At 45.4% G+C, this 18,536-nt stretch overlaps 1 protein-coding gene across 1 annotated transcript; it reads right to left on the bottom strand.

The window, feature by feature from the left end:
- Positions 1 to 2,340: 2,340 nt before the first annotated feature.
- Positions 2,341 to 10,720, bottom strand: LOC143894896 (uncharacterized). The gene is made up of 2 exons (XM_077401573.1): positions 10,440 to 10,720; positions 2,341 to 4,662 (listed from the first exon to the last, which is right to left on the bottom strand). The coding sequence occupies exons 1-2, from the start codon at positions 10,475 to 10,477 to the stop codon at positions 2,961 to 2,963; spliced, it is 1,740 nt and encodes a 579-aa protein (XP_077257699.1). The 5' UTR covers positions 10,478 to 10,720; the 3' UTR covers positions 2,341 to 2,960.
- Between the last annotated feature and the right edge of the window lie 7,816 nt (positions 10,721 to 18,536).

An 18,536-nucleotide genomic window follows, 5' to 3' on the forward strand; every position in this document is an offset into this window, starting at 1 on the left:
TTGTATGGGCGGTCAAACATTTCCGACCTTACGTGTACGGCACCAAATTTAAAATTGTGACCGATCACAAGCCGTTAACATGGTTATTTAACGTTAATGATCCAGGCTCAAGATTGATTCGATGGAGATTACAGCTGAAAGAACACAATTACAAAATTATACACAAAGCCGGAAAGGCGAATGTAAACGCCGACGCACTGAGCCGCAATGTAAAACAAGACAAAGTTGCCGCAGAAAAAAAACCAAAAATCCACACGATAAACGAGGATAATTCCAACGAAGAGAAAGCAAGAATATATACAAAAGAAGAAAAGAAGCAGATATTACAAGAGTACCATGATGCACCTATAGGAGGGCACCAAGGCGTCAAACAAACAGTAAATAGAATCCGGTTAAATCATAACTGGCGCGGATTGACGAAAGACGTCGAAAAATATATAGTTAAATGCGAGCTATGTCAAAGAAATAAGTTATCGCGGAAAAATAAAGTACCGTTGGTAATTACGGACACACCTACCAAGCCGTTCGAGAAATGTGCTTTGGATATTGTAGGGCCACTTACGATTACAACGAATAGAAATAAATATTTGTTAACATTTCAAGATAATTTAACGAAATATAGTAAAGCGATACCAATTCCAAACCAAGAAGCAAGTACAGTAAATAAGCAATTTGTGACAAAAATTGTCTTAGAACATGGAATTCCTGAAAAAATTCTAACCGATCAAGACACGAATTTTTTGAACGAGGTATTCAAAAACACCTGTAAACTCTTGAAGATAAACAAAATTCAAACTACCGCGTATCATCCCAAAAGCAACGGAACACTCGAAAGATCCCACCGAACATTAGCAGAATACCTGCGACACTACATAAACAAGGACCAAACGGATTGGGATGAGTGGATACCGTTTGCGATATTCGCATATAATACAACGCCGCACACAGCGACGGGGTATACACCGTTTGAACTAGTATACGGTCACCAAGCTGAATTACCGACAGCACTGACAAAACCACCTGAACTCACGTATAACTATGATGATTACGCACAAGAGTTACGGGAAAGATTAAGAGCGACCAACAAAGTTGCCAGGGAACACGTACAAGAGGAAAAGATTAAAGCGAAAAAACAGTATGATACAAAGACTAAAAAAACCAGTTTTCGTGTAGGTGACAGAGTACTCATGCACGATGAAACGTTACGACGAGGACGTTCAAAGAAACTTGAATCCCTATGGACAGGACCGTACACAATTATCGAAAAGAATTCAGATGTTAATTATACTATAAAAAAAGGAAGAAAAATAATGCGCCTACATGTAAACAAATTAAAATTTTTTATAGAAGAATAAATAAATAAAAAAAAGGGGGAGAGAAAAAGAAATACACCCTGAAACAGAATGTCTCTGTTACAGAATACTCGCGTGCTGGAGAGGGCAAGCATTAGCCCAAGCAGAAAAAACGGAACCACATTATAAACTCCAACAATTCCAACATCACCCAGGGATGTATTACGAGAAGCTTGGAAGAATGCACTATTCCCGGAAGACATGGAAGTTAGTCATTAAATTTGATTTAACAACGCTAAATCGAAGACACGAGCAAATTGAAAAATATCTACAGGAAGCAAGAATTACATGCGATAATAAGATTTTACAATTACTGCATAAGGAAACGTGCCTCACCTTTAAAAATATCGCAAGAAGAGAATTAGACTATTCAACAATAATCCTCATGCAGATCAACACAATATACAAAACGTCGACAGACTCAAGGAGGGGATTAGTGGACGGAATAGGTTCAATAGCAAAATCACTGTTCGGAACGATGGATGCAAACGATGAAAAGCGCATCAACGAGCAATTGCAACTGTTGGGAAACAATCAACAAACGTTACACCATGTAATGCAGAATCAGATCAAGGTGATGAATGCCACCATAGGGCATATAGAGAAATTAGAAGGCATAATGGAACGAAATCGTAATCTATTAAAAAAACAATTTACAGATTACCTTAATAAGGACGAAATAAAAGAACATTTTGAAATTGGCATAGCGGTAATCACAGATCTAATCCGCGACGTCGAGAACATACTTGAATATTTGGCATGCATAAGAAAGGGAACAATGCATCCGAAATTAATGCCAGTAGAGGATATCACCTGGCAGTTGAAAGAAGCAAGTCAGCAATTGCCACCGGGATCATATTTCCCGTTTAGAGTCCACCTCGAAGACTGGTTTACGATTGAAAAACACACGACAATAAAAGCATTCTACAAGAATAATCAAATATATACCGTCTTACTTTTTCCTCTAATCACACCACTGCTCTACGATATGTTAGCCGGGTATCGGCTAAGGGGATCGAGTTCCGCTCGCGAGCGAGAAAGGAGTGGATCAACACGTCCGATTTCCAATTTATGTCTTTATTAAATAAATGGGCTTGTTCTACACGAGTTGTCTCTTCTTGTTGAGTTCCCGTCTTGCGGATGGTTTTCAGGAAATCGTAGGTGTTTCGACGCGGCAGCTAGCTGTTCTTCGACCGACTAACTGGCCTGCCAATTCGGCGGTCTTTTATAGCCTTGCGACCGAGTCTTGTTGCTAACTCGGAACTTCCGAGTTAGCGCGGAATTCTCGTTGCCGACGCCTCGCGATGGCCTTCGCGTCAGCGATTTCGGTCGCTCCGGAGTCCGCGCTCCGGATTCCGGTGTCGACTTGCATCGGATGATCGCTCGTCCGATGCAATCGTCAGGAGTTTCGGCGGAAGTCATATTCGACTTCTGTCGCTACCTATCGAATTACCTAATCGTTGCGCGCTCGCAACATCCCTCCCCCCGCGGAAAAAGAAAAACGTAGTTTTTCGTTTATTTATGTGCGTTTTTCTTTCCCTTGAGGGGTTACAATCTAAGTTTTTTATATTTCTTACGTTATTGTTGGTATTACAAAAAAAAAATTTTTTAGTGGTCCCTTTTTCTCTTTATTACATAAATGGCTATGATTATGATGCTTATTATTATTACAATTATGGTCGTGGAGCCTATAGGGTATATAATATGTTTATTCGCAAATATGCTTGGTTGGTTATTTTCCATCTCCTTTTGGATTTCTTCTAAACTTAAACTTATTTTCATTAATTCTGTTGGATCTTTGATTATTGGTTCCAGTTTTATTTCTTTATCAGATTCTATTTTATTATTTACCGTTATACTTTTTTCTATGATGCCTGTTATATTAAGCTCTGGTAAATACATTTTTACATATTTATTGTAAACTCGATTTGTTGTCTCTAAATATATATCTGGTGTAGTTAGTTTACAATTGTCGCGCAATGTTAATTTTCCGGTTTTCTCTATTTTTATTTTAATTTCCGGCAATTCGTTACATTGAATTACTATGTCAATTGTCTTTGGGGTGGAAAATAACCATGTCTGAGGCTCGGATACTGCAATCCAGAATGTTACATTTGATATAATGTGACGTTGCTTACGATTTTCTATATGTGTAGACGTTTTTACAAAGAGCTGTATTTCGGTCGGTGCATTCGCCGTTATAAAATAGACAGGGAGGTTCTGAGCGCAGGTGAACTTAGTATTTTCTTGAGTACATTTATTTAAATCGTTTTCCTTTAATATTACATAGTTGTGGTTTTCTCGATTTATCCCTAATAGGGTGTGAGAGGGTTCTAGGAAGGTGAAAACGTTGTGGCTATTGTGTACTGGTACAGGTGTGATCTTTATTATTTCATACATTGGATACGCTATTAATGGGAACGCTAGGATAGTGTATATGTTCGAATTATCATAATACGCGTTTACATCTAGATATTTTTGGATAGAGTTCCAGTTTTCGGCTTGTATTTTAAATGGGAAGTTTAATCTTCTATCTATATGTGAGGTCGCTTCTCTTAGTTCTACGATTATTTTTTCGGTTGGGAGTACACGCGTTAATAAAATATTGTGTTTTGCGTGAGTCAGGTAATCTGTAATGTCATTTATGTCTGTCGTGAGCTCATTTAAAATAGCAGTTAATACTAGTAGTTGTTCGTCTATTCCCTCTCGGTATGTGAGCTGTTCCTCTAGTTTTCTCGTAACGTTAGCCATTAACTTTTCATTATATGAAAGTGTTTGTTCTAGTTTTTCCATATGACCTATGGTAGCATTAATGATTTTTAATTGATTTTTTGCTGCGTGCTGCAACGTTTGTTGTTGATTATTTAGTAATTGTATTTGTTCGTTTATTATTTTCGCGTCTTCAGCGTCCATAGTGCCAAATAGTGTTTTACTTATTTGACCTACAGCGTCGATCAGGCCTCGTTTAATTACTGGTGATCGGTAAATGGTTCGTAGTTGCTCTAGGTTGCGTGTCGTTTTACTATTCTCTCGTTTAATGGTCTGGAGAGTGATTTGGCATGTGTTTTTGACGCTTCTGATGGCATGGTTGCAGATTTCTTCGATGCGCGCTAAGTTTTCCTGGAATTGTTGATGTCTTATGTTTAAGGCGGTTACGTCTATGCGTATTGCTATTTTCCATGTTGCCTTCGTTTGCTGTAGTTGTCCGATTTTCTCATAATATATGCCGGGTTCGGCAGTGAACGCAGTCATCTCGTACGGTAGTTGCTCTGATCTTGTTTCATTTGCGAGGTGTAGGATGATGGTTAGCCTGTAATATGAATAAGTTCTTGGAGGTATTCCATTTATCTTTTACTTTATGCTGACTTAATCCGTCAGCGAGAGTCGTTTCTTTCAAGTAGCGCGTTTCGCGTTAGTCCACTGCTGCCTTTCGAGTGGTACTTAACGTTGGCCTTGTGGAGTGCGTATAATAGAATAGAAAATAAAAAAAATGAGGTGCTTTAGATGTGATCGGTATTTTGCGCCTTCGACGTGCGATGGGTGCCTACGCACGTATTGGCTGGGAGTAGCTCGAGCTCCTCGAGCTTCCGGCGCCCCTGCGAGGGAACTGGAGTCGCCAGACTCGCCTCCTCCGCCCTATGAGGATGCGGTTCAGCAGGACATGCGGGTGGCTCAGGCTTCCCGCGCCCTTCCGCCTCCTTCATATATCGAGGCGATTCGGAAGGAAGTGCCCCCCCTGCGGGTATTTGTGAATGTGAACACGGGAGCGCGGGAGGTCACCCGTGGTTTTCGACGAATTTTAACCACTAGGTGAGTACTTGTTAAATTTCTCTCTCTTTTTTTTTTTTTTTTTTTTTTTTTTTACCCGTGTGTTTTTTTTTTTTCGACTAACGCTTTCAATCGGTTCGCGTGAACACGTAGCGTCTTCCGTTTAATTTTGATTGTGTAATTTACGTCGTTGTGCTTTTCCAAAATTACATACGGTCCTACCCATTGCGAGTCGAGCTTCTTTGAGCGGCCTCGTCGTATTGTTTCGTCATAAAGTAGTACTTTATCGCCTACTTTGAAGGTTGCCTTTTTGCTTTTTTTATCGTATTGTAATTTTGATTTTGCTTTTTCATCTTTCGTGTTTTCTTTCGCGATTTGATTCGCTGCACGGATCCGTTCTCGTAGTTCTTTTGCATAATCTTCATATGAATATGTCAATTTCGGCGGTTTTGTTAAGGCCGTTGGTAGGTCAGGTCGGTGCCCGTAAACTAATTCGAATGGCGTGAAACCGGTAGTAGAGTGTGGCGTAGTGTTATACGTAAACATCGCGTAAGGGAGCCATTCGTCCCAATCAGTTTGATCTTCGTTAATATAATGCCTCAAGTATTCGGCTAGAGTACGGTGCGATCTTTCCAGTGCCCCGTTACTCTCAGGGTGATACGCCGTTGTTTGTATCTTCTCAATTTTCAATAGTTTGCACGTGTTCTTGAATATTTCGCTTGTAAAGTTCGTGCCCTGATCTGTGAGAATCTTTTCTGGGATTCCGTGCTCTAACACGATTTTTGTTACGAATACTTTGGCGATGGTCCTGGCTTCTTGATTTTCGATCGGTATCGCCTTACTAAATTTCGTTAAATTATCCTGAAACGTCAGAATATATTTGTTTCCTTGATTTGTGACCGTAAGCGGACCGACGATGTCGAGGGCGCATTTTTCGAACGGTCGTTCCGGCGTGTCTGTGATTACCATTGGCATCTTCGTTTTTCTACTTAGCTTGTTTTTTTGGCAGTGTTCGCATCTGCCTATGTAATTTTCGACATCCCTCGTTATACCTTTCCAATCGTGTTGTAGTCGGATTCGGTCTAAAGTGCGTGTGACTCCTTGGTGCCCTCCGATAGGCGAGTCGTGATACTCGTATAGTATCTGTTTCTTTTCCTCCTCCGAGTATTCTCGGGGCGCATCTTCTTCTTCTTGCTGTATCGTATGCACAGCTGACGCCTCTGTTATCGGGTTACGGCTCAATGCGTCGGCGTTTAGGTTGCTCTTCCCTGCCTTGTGTATGATTTCGTAATCATACTCCTCTAATTTAAGCCTCCATCTAATTAATCTTGAACCGGGGTCGGTAACATTGAATAACCAGATCAATGGTTTGTGATCGGTTATTATTTTGAATCTAACGCCATAAAGATAGGGGCGAAAATGCTTGACTGCCCACACGATGGCTAGCAGTTCTTTCTCCGTCGTATTATAATTCTGTTCCGCTTTGCATAATACGCGGCTGGCGTACGCTATCGGTCGGTCTTGGCCGACTACTCCCTGTGAGAGGATCGCTCCTATAGCGAAATCTGACGCGTCTGTCGTCACGATAAATTCCTTATTAAAGTCGGGATAATTTAACACCGGCGCGGTTGTTAATTTTTCCTTTAATAATTCAAACGCGTTTTGCTGCTCTATTGACCAAATAAATTTTTCCCCTTTCCTAGTGAGCTTGGTCAGTGGCTTGGCTAGTTTCGAAAAATTTTCGATGAATTTTCGGTAGTACCCGGCTAGGCCTATGAATGACTGAATGTCTTTCAGTTTTTTAGGAGTCGGAAACTCCTTGACAGCTATTAATTTCGACGGGTCCGGCGAGATTCCTTTTTCCGAAATCACGTGACCCAGGTACACGACTTCTTTACGTAGAAATGCGCATTTGCTCGGTTTCAACTTTAAGTTGTATTTTCGAAGTCTGATTAGCACGGCTGTTATTCTTCTGATATGTTCCGTTAGCGTCGCCCCGTATATGACGATATCGTCGATATACACGAAACATCTCAGCCCTAGCAGACCGGCCAGCACCGCGTACATTAGTCGCTGAAATGCTGCCGGTGCGTTTTTCAGGCCAAAAGGCATGCGATTAAATTCAAAGTGCCCATCCGGAGTGGAGAAGGCTGTTTTGCCTTTGTGGTCTTTATGCATGGGGATTTGGTGATACCCCGAAGCCAAATCTAAAACGGTAAAGTATTTCGCGTTACCTAATTGGTCTAAAATGTCGGTTATGTTCGGCATGGGGAAGGAATCTCCCATGGTGAGATCATTCATTTTCCGAAAATCAATAACCACGCGAAATCGCACTTTTCCAGATGCGTCCGGTTTTTTAAGAACGACTATTATCGGTGCGTTCCAGTGACTCGTGCTCGGGCTGATTATGCCGTCTTCGAGCATCTTTTCTATTTGCTTCTTCACTTCGGCCTTATGCTTCTCGGGTAACCGATATGGTTTCACATTCACGGGCGCGCTACCTGGCCGGATATTTATCTCGTGCTCTATTGCGGTAGTCGCGCTTAAATGGTCGCCGTCTATATAGAACACATCAAAGTAATCATCGCAAATTTGTTCTACGGCTGCTCGCTCTTCGGCGTTCAAGTGATCGAGCTGTACTTGCTCGCGTACTTTCTTTCGTCGTTCGGCGATGGTCTCGCGCTTGTCGCTCGAGCGTAACGAGAGAACGTCCGCGGTGTCGGGCGGCGGCAGGTCTTCTAAAGTTACATGTGGAGTGAGTATCTCCACGGGCTTGTCCGTCACGTTCAACACGCTAATCGGACACTTAAATTCGACGGGCTGCACTAGGCAATGCCCGATAAAGACCCCTGGGGCGGGTTCGCCGCTCCGCACAATGCCGACACGATTATGATCGGTGACGGCTTCCACGATTGTTTCGCTATGTGGCGGAAGTTTTACCTTGCGAAAAGGTCGGAGCTTAAAGGAAGCTGAGCCGATTTTTAATCGCTTTTTCGAATTTGAAATATCTGCTTTGTGTTTTGAGAGGAAGTCGTTTCCTAAAATGCCTTCATATTCAATGGGAAAATTATCTTTCACCACGTACATCGTGTGGCGAATTTTTTTATCTCCGAGATTCACAGTGGCTTTTATCTTCCCTATCGTGTGAATCTGGTGTCCGGTCACGCCGATTAGCGCTAACCGTTCTTCCTTCACCATCGCTTTCGCTTTCAAATTTCCCACTTTTATTAACGTGAGTGTTGCGCCTGAATCTAGTAACAGGTCCATTTCTCCTTTCTCTGCCTCCTGTACGGGCAACGTTACTAAGTCTAGCGGGCCTTCCTCGTGCTTCTTGCTTATTTGTGCAACACGATACGTCTCGGCGGCGCGCGCCTTACTCCTTTTAGGCTTCTCATCCTCCTCGCTGCTACTGCGAGAGGATGTTTCTTCGCTAGATTCTTGCGTCCTCGTCTTTCTGACGGTACTCACGGGCGTTTTCTTAACTGTTTCCGTTTTCGTTCGGCGCGGTCGCTCGGGTTTTGGTCGTCCGTTTAACGACCAGCACTCGTCGCGCTTGTGCCCTGCCTTCTTGCAATACGAGCACTCTATCGTGTTAATGCTAGACTTCTCGGCTTTCGGCAATGCATATCTGTTTGCGTGACGGCTCGTACGGCAATCTCGCGCGTAATGACCGTTTTTTCCGCACTTGTGGCATTCTACCGTTTTCCCTGCGGTTCGCGCATTTATCGCGGGATATTTATTCTTTGCCGTTGCCGGTGCGTTCCGCGGGGAGGGGCCTTTAACTCTCTCCTCCGCGCTGGCGCCTGTTATCGCTTCTTGCAGGCTCCGGTATCGCTGCGCTCTCACTAACAATTTTATGTCGTCATGTAATCCAATTTGAAAATTATGCAGCGCTTGAATTTTGATATTATCTAGTATGGCCTTTTGCTGTTCTTGCGTATGACCTTTGCCCTCTTCCATTGCTTCGTAAAGCTCGCGGGCTAATTTCTCGACGCGCCTACCGAAGTCTTGCGCGCTCTCGCCTGGCTTTTGCGTTAACGAATTAAATTCGAGCTGCAGATGCGTCATGCAGCGTTTCCCTAGATATTCTGACTCGAGCTCGCGCTTCAATTGGTCAAAATCGCGTATGTCGCGTGTATCGAAGTCCGTCATTGCCTTCCCTTTAAATTTCGTGCACAGAATAGCTTCGAGTAGCATTGACTCGTCGGTCGGCAGGATATTCTTCATTGCATACGTGCTCGCGTTCACGAATTCACGGACACGTTCGCGCGACTCGCCGTTAATCTCGGGTATCATTGCTCGTGCCTCTTTAAGGCTGAGGTACCCGTTAACTAGACCCGGTTGATTCCGGACGTCGCTATGCGTTCGTCCATATGTGACATCTAAAGGGCCCTGACTACGTACGCGGCGGTCTCGCGTGTCGGGATCAAGTGATAGCCGCTCCTGTCGACTATAAGATTCGCGCGTGGCGGATTCCATCCTGCCTACGCGATTCTGTAACTCGCGAAAAGCGCGAAGAAGTTCGGCCGATCGGTCGAATTCCGCAGCCTCGACGCGGTCCATGCGTTCTTGCATGTCGCGCATTAGATTAATTAAATCAGTAATTACGGCGTCCGGGGCTCTCAACTCGGATCGCGTCGGCTCTGGGGCCTGAGGTCGCCTGGCGGGCGGTCCATTTTGCGCCGTTTCGGTGACGGCTTGTTCGGACACTCTAGATGGGTCCGGATTTTCCTCGCGGTTCTCTCCGCTTGGGGTCGCGTTTCTCGCCTGACTCATTTTGAGAGCTTTAGGCGTATAGTCCTCCTCGCTAGGATCAAATACGTCAGTGTCGTGTGAAGTGAGGGAAAATTCTCCTCGTTGTGACACGTGGCTTGGCGTGACGTCGGAGACGTCTGTCAGTGAGTCAGTCGGAGTCGGTCGCTCTGTATTATTATCGCGGTGTTCGCGTTCGCCTGTTACGCTTACGTCTACTTCGTCGAACGGAAACTCGCGTTCTATGACAACGTTCGGAGATAGTACGGGCGTCTCTTCCTCGGCAAAACGCGAATCTAAATTTTGTCGAACTTGATCTAATCCGTCTTGCTCAGCGGGCCGGTCTAACCCTTCGCTTTCAGCGGGCCGGTTTACCCCTTCGCTTTCAGCGGGCCGGTTTAACCCTTCGCTTTCGGATCGCGTCGCACTCACCGGGTTAACTAGATTACGCGAAGCGCGGTGCGCGGACTCGCTATGGACGAACGACGTTTGTCGGACGGGCGTCTGTTGGTTCGGGTCGTCCGACATCTACTTAGCGCTCGCGGATATAATAATTTTCGCACTTACAATATCGCCGCGAATCGCATGTTGCTGCCTGTCTGCATCGCCTGGTCGTCGGGCCGCTTCGCTGCTTGGCTGCGTCCCTGTCGTCGCTGCGTCCCTGTTGCGCTGCTATGCTGTTTCGCTGTGTCCCTGCGTCGTCGCTCGGGCCGGTGATGCCGTGCGGTAGGTCGTGGCCGTCTCAGGTGTCACTTCTGCACTCGCGGCTGCTACCGTCTCTTAGCTCGCGTCTTATCTGACTTTTCCTTTCCGGGATGCGTTGCCTCCCTTGTTAATTGAACTTGGTTTGTTTCAGACGTGAGATGGCGATGTGGGCTGGTCCTTCCTCGCAAGATGGCTGAAACGATCCCACCGCTGCCACCAAATTGTTAGCCGGGTATCGGCTAAGGGGATCGAGTTCCGCTCGCGAGCGAGAAAGGAGTGGATCAACACGTCCGATTTCCAATTTATGTCTTTATTAAATAAATGGGCTTGTTCTACACGAGTTGTCTCTTCTTGTTGAGTTCCCGTCTTGCGGATGGTTTTCAGGAAATCGTAGGTGTTTCGACGCGGCAGCTAGCTGTTCTTCGACCGACTAACTGGCCTGCCAATTCGGCGGTCTTTTATAGCCTTGCGACCGAGTCTTGTTGCTAACTCGGAACTTCCGAGTTAGCGCGGAATTCTCGTTGCCGACGCCTCGCGATGGCCTTCGCGTCAGCGATTTCGGTCGCTCCGGAGTCCGCGCTCCGGATTCCGGTGTCGACTTGCATCGGATGATCGCTCGTCCGATGCAATCGTCAGGAGTTTCGGCGGAAGTCATATTCGACTTCTGTCGCTACCTATCGAATTACCTAATCGTTGCGCGCTCGCAACAGATATAATGAGCGTTATTAAATTTCCTGTGCTCACGCGCAAGAATATACTCACATCAGTAAGAGTCGACAATAAAATAATAGCAGTAGACAAAGAAAGAGTGACCTACATGCTTTTAAATGAAGATTATCTGGCAAAGTGTACTTCTACCAATCTACAGTACGTATGCACACAAAATACACCGGTATATCGTATAGATGGAAACGCACCGTGCGAGATACAAATGTATTGTTGCGCTCGACCGCGCGTTCGCAGCACACACTTTCACGCACTCACTCGCGAACGCGGCGCGCAATCCCGTTACCGGGAATAAACACTCACAAATAGAAAAGAACTCGTTTAATGCAGTAATGTAATAGAACAATGGCTCATGAACACGTCTGAACGGTTCGAAGGCCCGGCGGAGAATCTAACAGACGGCAGAAGTAAACAAACAAACGCAACAGCTCGTCGTCAAGGCTCGACGTCACGCAGCGCTTCGCGACTGCTTTTCGGGCTTCTACCGGGCGTCTTGGCACGGGCGCAACAGTATGTTCAACAGCAACATTACTACAAAATGTGCAAATTCAGACACACTGTTATAACACAAACAAAGTGGATTTTCAACAGTAACTGAACAGCCAATACTTATACAATGTAATGAACACGAAAAGAAGCAGATAATCAACAACACTGGCAAAATTACGCTGGAAAAGGAGTGTAAGTTAATGACAACCGATATGACAGTACAAGCTAAAGAGACAATATACGAGACAGATATAGAGACATATTTACCCGAAGTAAATATTTCGCTTACATATGACCATGAAACGATCACATTACGGAACGAGACAACGGACGATTTAACTCAGCATCGAGCTGAACTGACAGAATTAAAAACACAAATACAAAAAATGAATACTGACCTAGAGGACGACGACCGAAATTTTTACGTCCAAAAACAATTCATATACCTAATGACAGCGAGCGGTATAATTACATTAGCCATAGTAAGCACTGTAATATACGTATTAATAAAAAATAAAAAGAAACCCACGATCACCACTTACATTATAGGACGATCATTTCGACCATACGGATTTCCGAAACCAATTTTAAAACGTAGTGTAAGTACTAGGTTCTAATAGAATAGTAAACGATTATACCAAAATATTGTACACGGGTATTATAAAATGTAAAATATATATAAGGGAAAAATATAGAAATGGGTATACAACAAAGTATAAATTAAAAAATATAGCAAAAACTCGCAAACCTCGTTTTCTCTTTTTAACGGGGAAGGGATGGGAGGGAGGAGGAACCGCGGAGTACAGCGAGATTGCGAATGCGCTCGGTCACTGACCGACCTCATTCGGGGGACCGTCGAACCCGGCAGAAAAGCGCCGACAGGGCATAACTCAAAACAATATAAGGGACCGTCGAAGAAGCCGCGACGGAGAGTAATACACCGGAGACTCTGCCCGTGACCGTTCTCGTAAGTCGTGTCGCAAAGTTTTACATTATAACAAGCGCGTGCGAGTTATAGTAATTGTGAACAGCAAATACAAGTGTAAGTTAGTGAGTGTAAAAGAGGCGCCGAAATAAAGCTCCAATACAAAGTAAAACGAAGTAAAGTTTATTTAACGACGCCTACACCCCCGTTCCACCTGCGAACCCGACCGCTTCCTAGTCTGCCCGCCTGTGCCTACCGAGTTCTAACTCGTAAGATCAAGAGATCCCGAAAATAATAAACGTTTTGCCGCAAACCGTCACCAACCGGCGACGCGGCATAACAAGGTATTGCTCTCTAATTTAATGATTATTATTTATTTATTGTATTACACAACGCTACTTTCCTAATTTTTAGACTGCACTTAAGAAGGACTCAATTAAACTTCGAGCCGAAACGTAATGCACATTATTTATATTTTTGCCAGTTTGTCAAGAATAAAGGAAAGATTTTGTTTTTTAATACTGGCAGAGGAAGTTATATTTTTATATATTACATAATGTCATTATCCATTGAATACTAAAAACCCCATTGTGTAGGAAAAAACAAATCCCGAATTGTGTGTGTCTCTCGACAACGATCATTTCGGCAGTGAAACAACAACGACAAACACCGTTCTTCAAAATGCAAATTATGCAATTTTTCAATATAATTCGCGGGAGAAAATATTCTTCCATTATTAGGAGAGGCATATCTTTTTCTCCCGTAATGAAAATAATATATATCCATTATCAAAATAAATCTGTCTTGTTAAAAAAATAAATACAAACATAGAATAATTCTCAAGAAAAAGTGGCTACAAAAGAATATATTTAATAACTGATTTTTCGACTAGAGTTACAATGCCGGAGATGGTTTTTATATAAACAGAAAATAAAAGTTAAAAAATAAAATATAGGTATTGTTAATCGTATTCTTTGACGAAGACAAAATATAATTTTTTTATTTTCTTAAATATGTTTTTTTTTTCTTTTAAACCTGTTGTGCCGTACCTTTGATTCGAGGGATCGACACAGAGTCCTCTTGGATCCGCCGGGAGGAAGAAGGAATAATGTTGCCAGATTCTTGTTCAACGATATTTTAATAAAACCTTTGGTTACTTGATACAATAGCTTTGTTAATTTCACTGCCCTGACTTGCGGGCGTTCACAATAGGATAAGTTACATTGGTCGCGCGTCGCGCGCGATTAGTCTTACGTTCTAGACTGCCCGCCGCTTCTCGGAAAGGCGGGCTTTTTATCTTTTTGCGTATTACTTCCGCGATGCTGACTTAGCTGTCAGCGCCTTTGCGCTTCCGAGTGAGCGACCTGGAAGCCGCTTGCGACACCCGAAATGCCACCTCAGGTGAGTTTGGCAATATTTGGGATGCGCGCTGACAGCTATGTGTCGCAATTAGGGCACGGCGACTTCCGCTTCACAACAAACCTTTTTTTTTTTTTATTTTTTTTATTTTTTCTTTTTATTTTCTAGCCGAAGGCTCCCTTCTTGCATCCCCCCCTCGTGTGTGTGTGTGTGTGTGCTTCCCACGCATAATTAAACTAAAGAAACTCCCAGCGTGAGCCCTAATTGCTTGAATCGAGATGCTTGGTTATTCTGCACGATTTAACTGTTTAATGATTTTCGTTAAAGCAGGGCACATACACACGTGTGTATGCCCTGCTTTATAGAAGTTGTGATTTTCGTTAAAGCAGGGCATACACACGTGTGTATGTGCCCTGCTTTAACGAAAATCATTAAACAGTTAAATCGTGCAGAATAACCAAACATCTCGATTCAAGCAGTTAGGTTGTGACCGGACGGTACGTGTTGAGCCCGATTCCGGCGGATAATATTCCTATCAAACGGTCGCCACTCGGTTTTACCTTAGACTACCGAGAAGGTAAGTTCGCATCAACGCCCCGATTATTCGCAAGACGCTAATAGGAATTATTTGTTTCAGAAGGATGTCCCTGATGGATCACCGTTGCTGCTTCTCATCCCTGGATCCTCGCTTTACATCGCATACCAGATAGAGGTAAGTAAGGATAATTCAATTATATCCTAATTATTTGAATTTTATTTCAGACTGATGTCCCTGTTGGATCACCGTTGCTGCTTCTCATCCCTGGATCCTCGCTTTACATCGCATACCAGATAGAGGTAAGTAATTATAAAATAATTATGTACTAATTATTTTATGTTATGTTGCAGATCGACGCCCGGATTGGATCGCCGTTGCCGTTATCCGTCTCTGGATCCTCGCTTTACCTCGCATACCAGATAAGGATAAGTCCCGATAATTATGTTTAATTACGTACTAATGCGCTTCTCTTTTTCAGTTCCCGCCTCGGATGGATCGCTGCTTTGTTGCTGCTCTGCTTCCCCGGATCCTCGCTTTACATCGCATACCGGATTGCCGCTGGACAACGTTGGATCATCGCCGAAGGACAAGGTAAGTAGAAGGTAAGTATCGATAATTTTTTATAATTAATCAGGAAAATTTGTTTCAGAATTAATTAATCTTTAATGCCACATCATCATTTCAACGTTACAGGCCGTTTCACAATATCATAAAGGTGTCTCACAACGCGAGTTTCTCGCCTCGGTGTGAACGTCGCTTTATTTTAATAAAGTTGCACAATTATTCAAATTGCGTATCTCGGCTTATTCGTTTAGTCGATACGATGCTTTTATTCCAGATAATTATTCCGATCGGAGGACTTTGAACCTCGTGATTGTTAAACTATGATCACGCACTCGGCCGTGACCATCACTCTATCATACAATGTTCGTGCGCTGAATTAACGAACGAGTATTCGGTGGTTAAATACAATGATTAATAATGTCCGCACAATATTCCGTATCCGCGTGACCCAATGCCCGTGGTTGTTATATACTCGATAATTGCACTTCCACTAATTAACAATGTATCCGAATTTCAACTCGCGTATTGTTGCTAACACTCGATTGTATTTGGCAATTAATTGCCCCTCGCTGTTGGTTAAGACGAGTAATTTTACGCGATAGTACGCGGGAGTTCTCGGTTGTAAAGTATAACGCGTATGCCGATCGTACAGAGTGTGATACGTGTGTTCGCCACGGCTATACCCGAGAGACTGCCTCGAGCGGTCGCTCTCGCTTGGGCTCCCCACTTATGCCGGATCGTTCCCACTCCCCGGAACTTTCTCGATCGTCTATTGTTCGCGGCCGGCACATCTGGCGCGATCATGCGAAAACACGATGATTTTCACTACCCTCTCGCGTGTCCTTTTGCGCATCGCCCGTTCTAGAAGGTTCCCGTGGAAATTTCCACGCGCAACGCAGTGCGAGAACCTTCCTTCCCTGGTACCGCTGCACCAGGTTTTCACTCCCGGAAAATGTTCGACGCGGACGACGTCGACCTATGCGCACCTCCTCGAAGATGCCCCTGAAGGTGAATTTGGGTGTTGTCCCCGTAGATGACGTCCGGGTGACGTCGATGTCGTCGGCCGTTGACGCCGACCCTCTGGCTGTTTCTCCCAGGTGCTGGTATCGCTGTTCCGGGCCACTGTTCCTGGAGATGATGCGTATCCTGGGGATCTTTGTCGGAGCTCGACGTCGACCCCCTAGGCGGGTGTCCCAGGACTTGGTACGACCATCGGATGGATAAGTTCCTGGCGAAGATGCGTTTTGCCCGGTTTTGGCTGGACAATGGCGCCGACCCCCTGGGAGGGTGTCCCAGGTCCTGGTACGACCGTCGGACCAATAAATTCCTGGCGAAAATGTGTTTCGCCCAGATTTCGTCGGACAATGGCGCCGACCCCCTGGGAGGGTGTCCCAGGTCCTGGTACGGCCGTCGGATCAATAAATTCCTGGCGAAAATGTGTTTCGCCCGGATTTCGTCGGACAATGGCGCCGACCCCCTGGGAGGGTGTCCCAGGTCCTGGTACGGCCGTTGGATCAATAAATTCCTGGCGAAAATGTGTTTCGCCCAGGTTTCGTCGGACAATGGCGCCGACCCCCTGGGAGGATGTCCCAGGTCCTGGTACGGCCGTTGGATCAATAAATTCCTGGCGAAAATGTGTTTCGCCCGGGTTTCGTCGGACAATGGCGCCGACCCCCTGGGAGGGTGTCCCAGGTCCTGGTACGGCCGTTGGATCAATAAATTCCTGGCGAAAATGTGTTTCGCCCAGGTTTCGTCGGACAATGGCGCCGACCCCCTGGGAGGATGTCCCAGGTCCTGGTACGGCCGTTGGATCAATAAATTCCTGGCGAAAATGTGTTTCGCCCAGGTTTCGTCGGACAATGGCGCCGACCCCCTGGGAGGGTGTCCCAGGTCCTGGTACGGCCGTTGGATCAATAAATTCCTGGCGAAAATGTGTTTCGCCTAGGTTTTGTCGGACAATGGCGCCGACCCCCTGGGAGGGTGTCCCAGGTCCTGGTATGGCCGTCGGGTAGATAAGTTCCTGGCGAAAGTGCGTTTCGCCCGGACTTTGTCGGACAATGGCGCCGACCTCCTGGGGAGGTATCCCAGGTTTTGGTAAGACCGTCGGGCATCTTTGTACCCGAAGCCGGTATCCTTTTCGGGAACCTTGCTTCGTCGGTAAATCTGGCGTCGCACATTCGTGCGCCAGGTATGCGGGATGGTCCTCTGGTCCATTGCCTCTGCCGGTCACTACGGTTTGGGCGTCTCACGTTATCGATCCTCGCCTTCGTCCCCTCAGTCGGTATCTTCTCCATTGAGGATGCTCGTTGGATCGTTTCCGAACTCGCCTCCGAAGCGCGCGGTCGCATTCTCCCCGTCAACTCTGCGCTTGGAGTTTCGTCTCGCGCGGAGTTTAATCTTAATTTGCGTCCGTTCGAGCTTCGGGATCTCCCATTGATCCATAGTGTGTTGATCACGTCGATCTCTTCGTCGTTCTCGCTACCTTCCGCTTCTCGGAGACCCCTCGTGTGGGTACTCGTTTTTCTCGGCTCGCTCAGCGCTTTTCGATTGGCAGTATCCCTTTTCGCGTTCGTAATTCCGCATTCAGGACTCACACTATGCTTGCGCTCGTGTGGTGTAACACCGTATCGAATACAATTATGTTTTCCGTGCCTCGTTGCTTTTTCAAAGTTTCTCACGTGTCCTTTTCTCGGCGATTGCATTCGTCTCGACGATCTTGGTCTCTTCTTCGCTCCGCTCTGCTTCCGCTTGCCCGCACTCTCGTACTCGGACTCCTCATCAGTCGTACCTCGCGTCTCTGTGTTTGCTCGCACTGGCCGGTTCACTTGACGCGATTCATCACGCGACGCGATTTTATCGTCGAATTTCACGCGTTTTCCCGTGCACTCACTCGGTCTTTCGCGACTCTCGTCACTCTTCGGTGTCACTTCGTTCGTCGGACCGACGATTATTACGGATTCGTTATCACTGTCGGTTTCGCGGTAGCTCACCTCGTTCCGGTTCAGTCGCGGCTTCGATTTTCTCGGCACTATTTCAGGACTCGGTGGCACATAGTCACTATCGTCTGTGTTGATGTACACGGCATTCACTGCTTTCGCTGATTCTTCCTTGATGATCTGCTCCCCGTCATCCTTGGTCTTCCGGATGTTCGGCTCCCCGTCATCTCTGAATTTCGGAGCGTTTGGCTCCCCGTCATCTTTGACTTTTGGGACGCCTGGCTCCCCGTCATTCCCTTGAAACAACGCCTTTTCAACTGCATCTCGTGGATCTCGGAATAAAGCTCGTCTCACTCTCTTCCCGAATCGACGTAATGATCGTTTATGCTTCTTCTTGGGTTCGTCTTTAACGACCGGTGATT

The sequence above is a fragment of the Temnothorax americanus genome, unplaced genomic scaffold, assembly GCF_048541705.1.
Source record: "Temnothorax americanus isolate GAGA-0224 unplaced genomic scaffold, ASM4854170v1 Scaffold147, whole genome shotgun sequence".
In the NCBI taxonomy this organism is placed as follows: domain Eukaryota; kingdom Metazoa; phylum Arthropoda; class Insecta; order Hymenoptera; family Formicidae; genus Temnothorax; species Temnothorax americanus.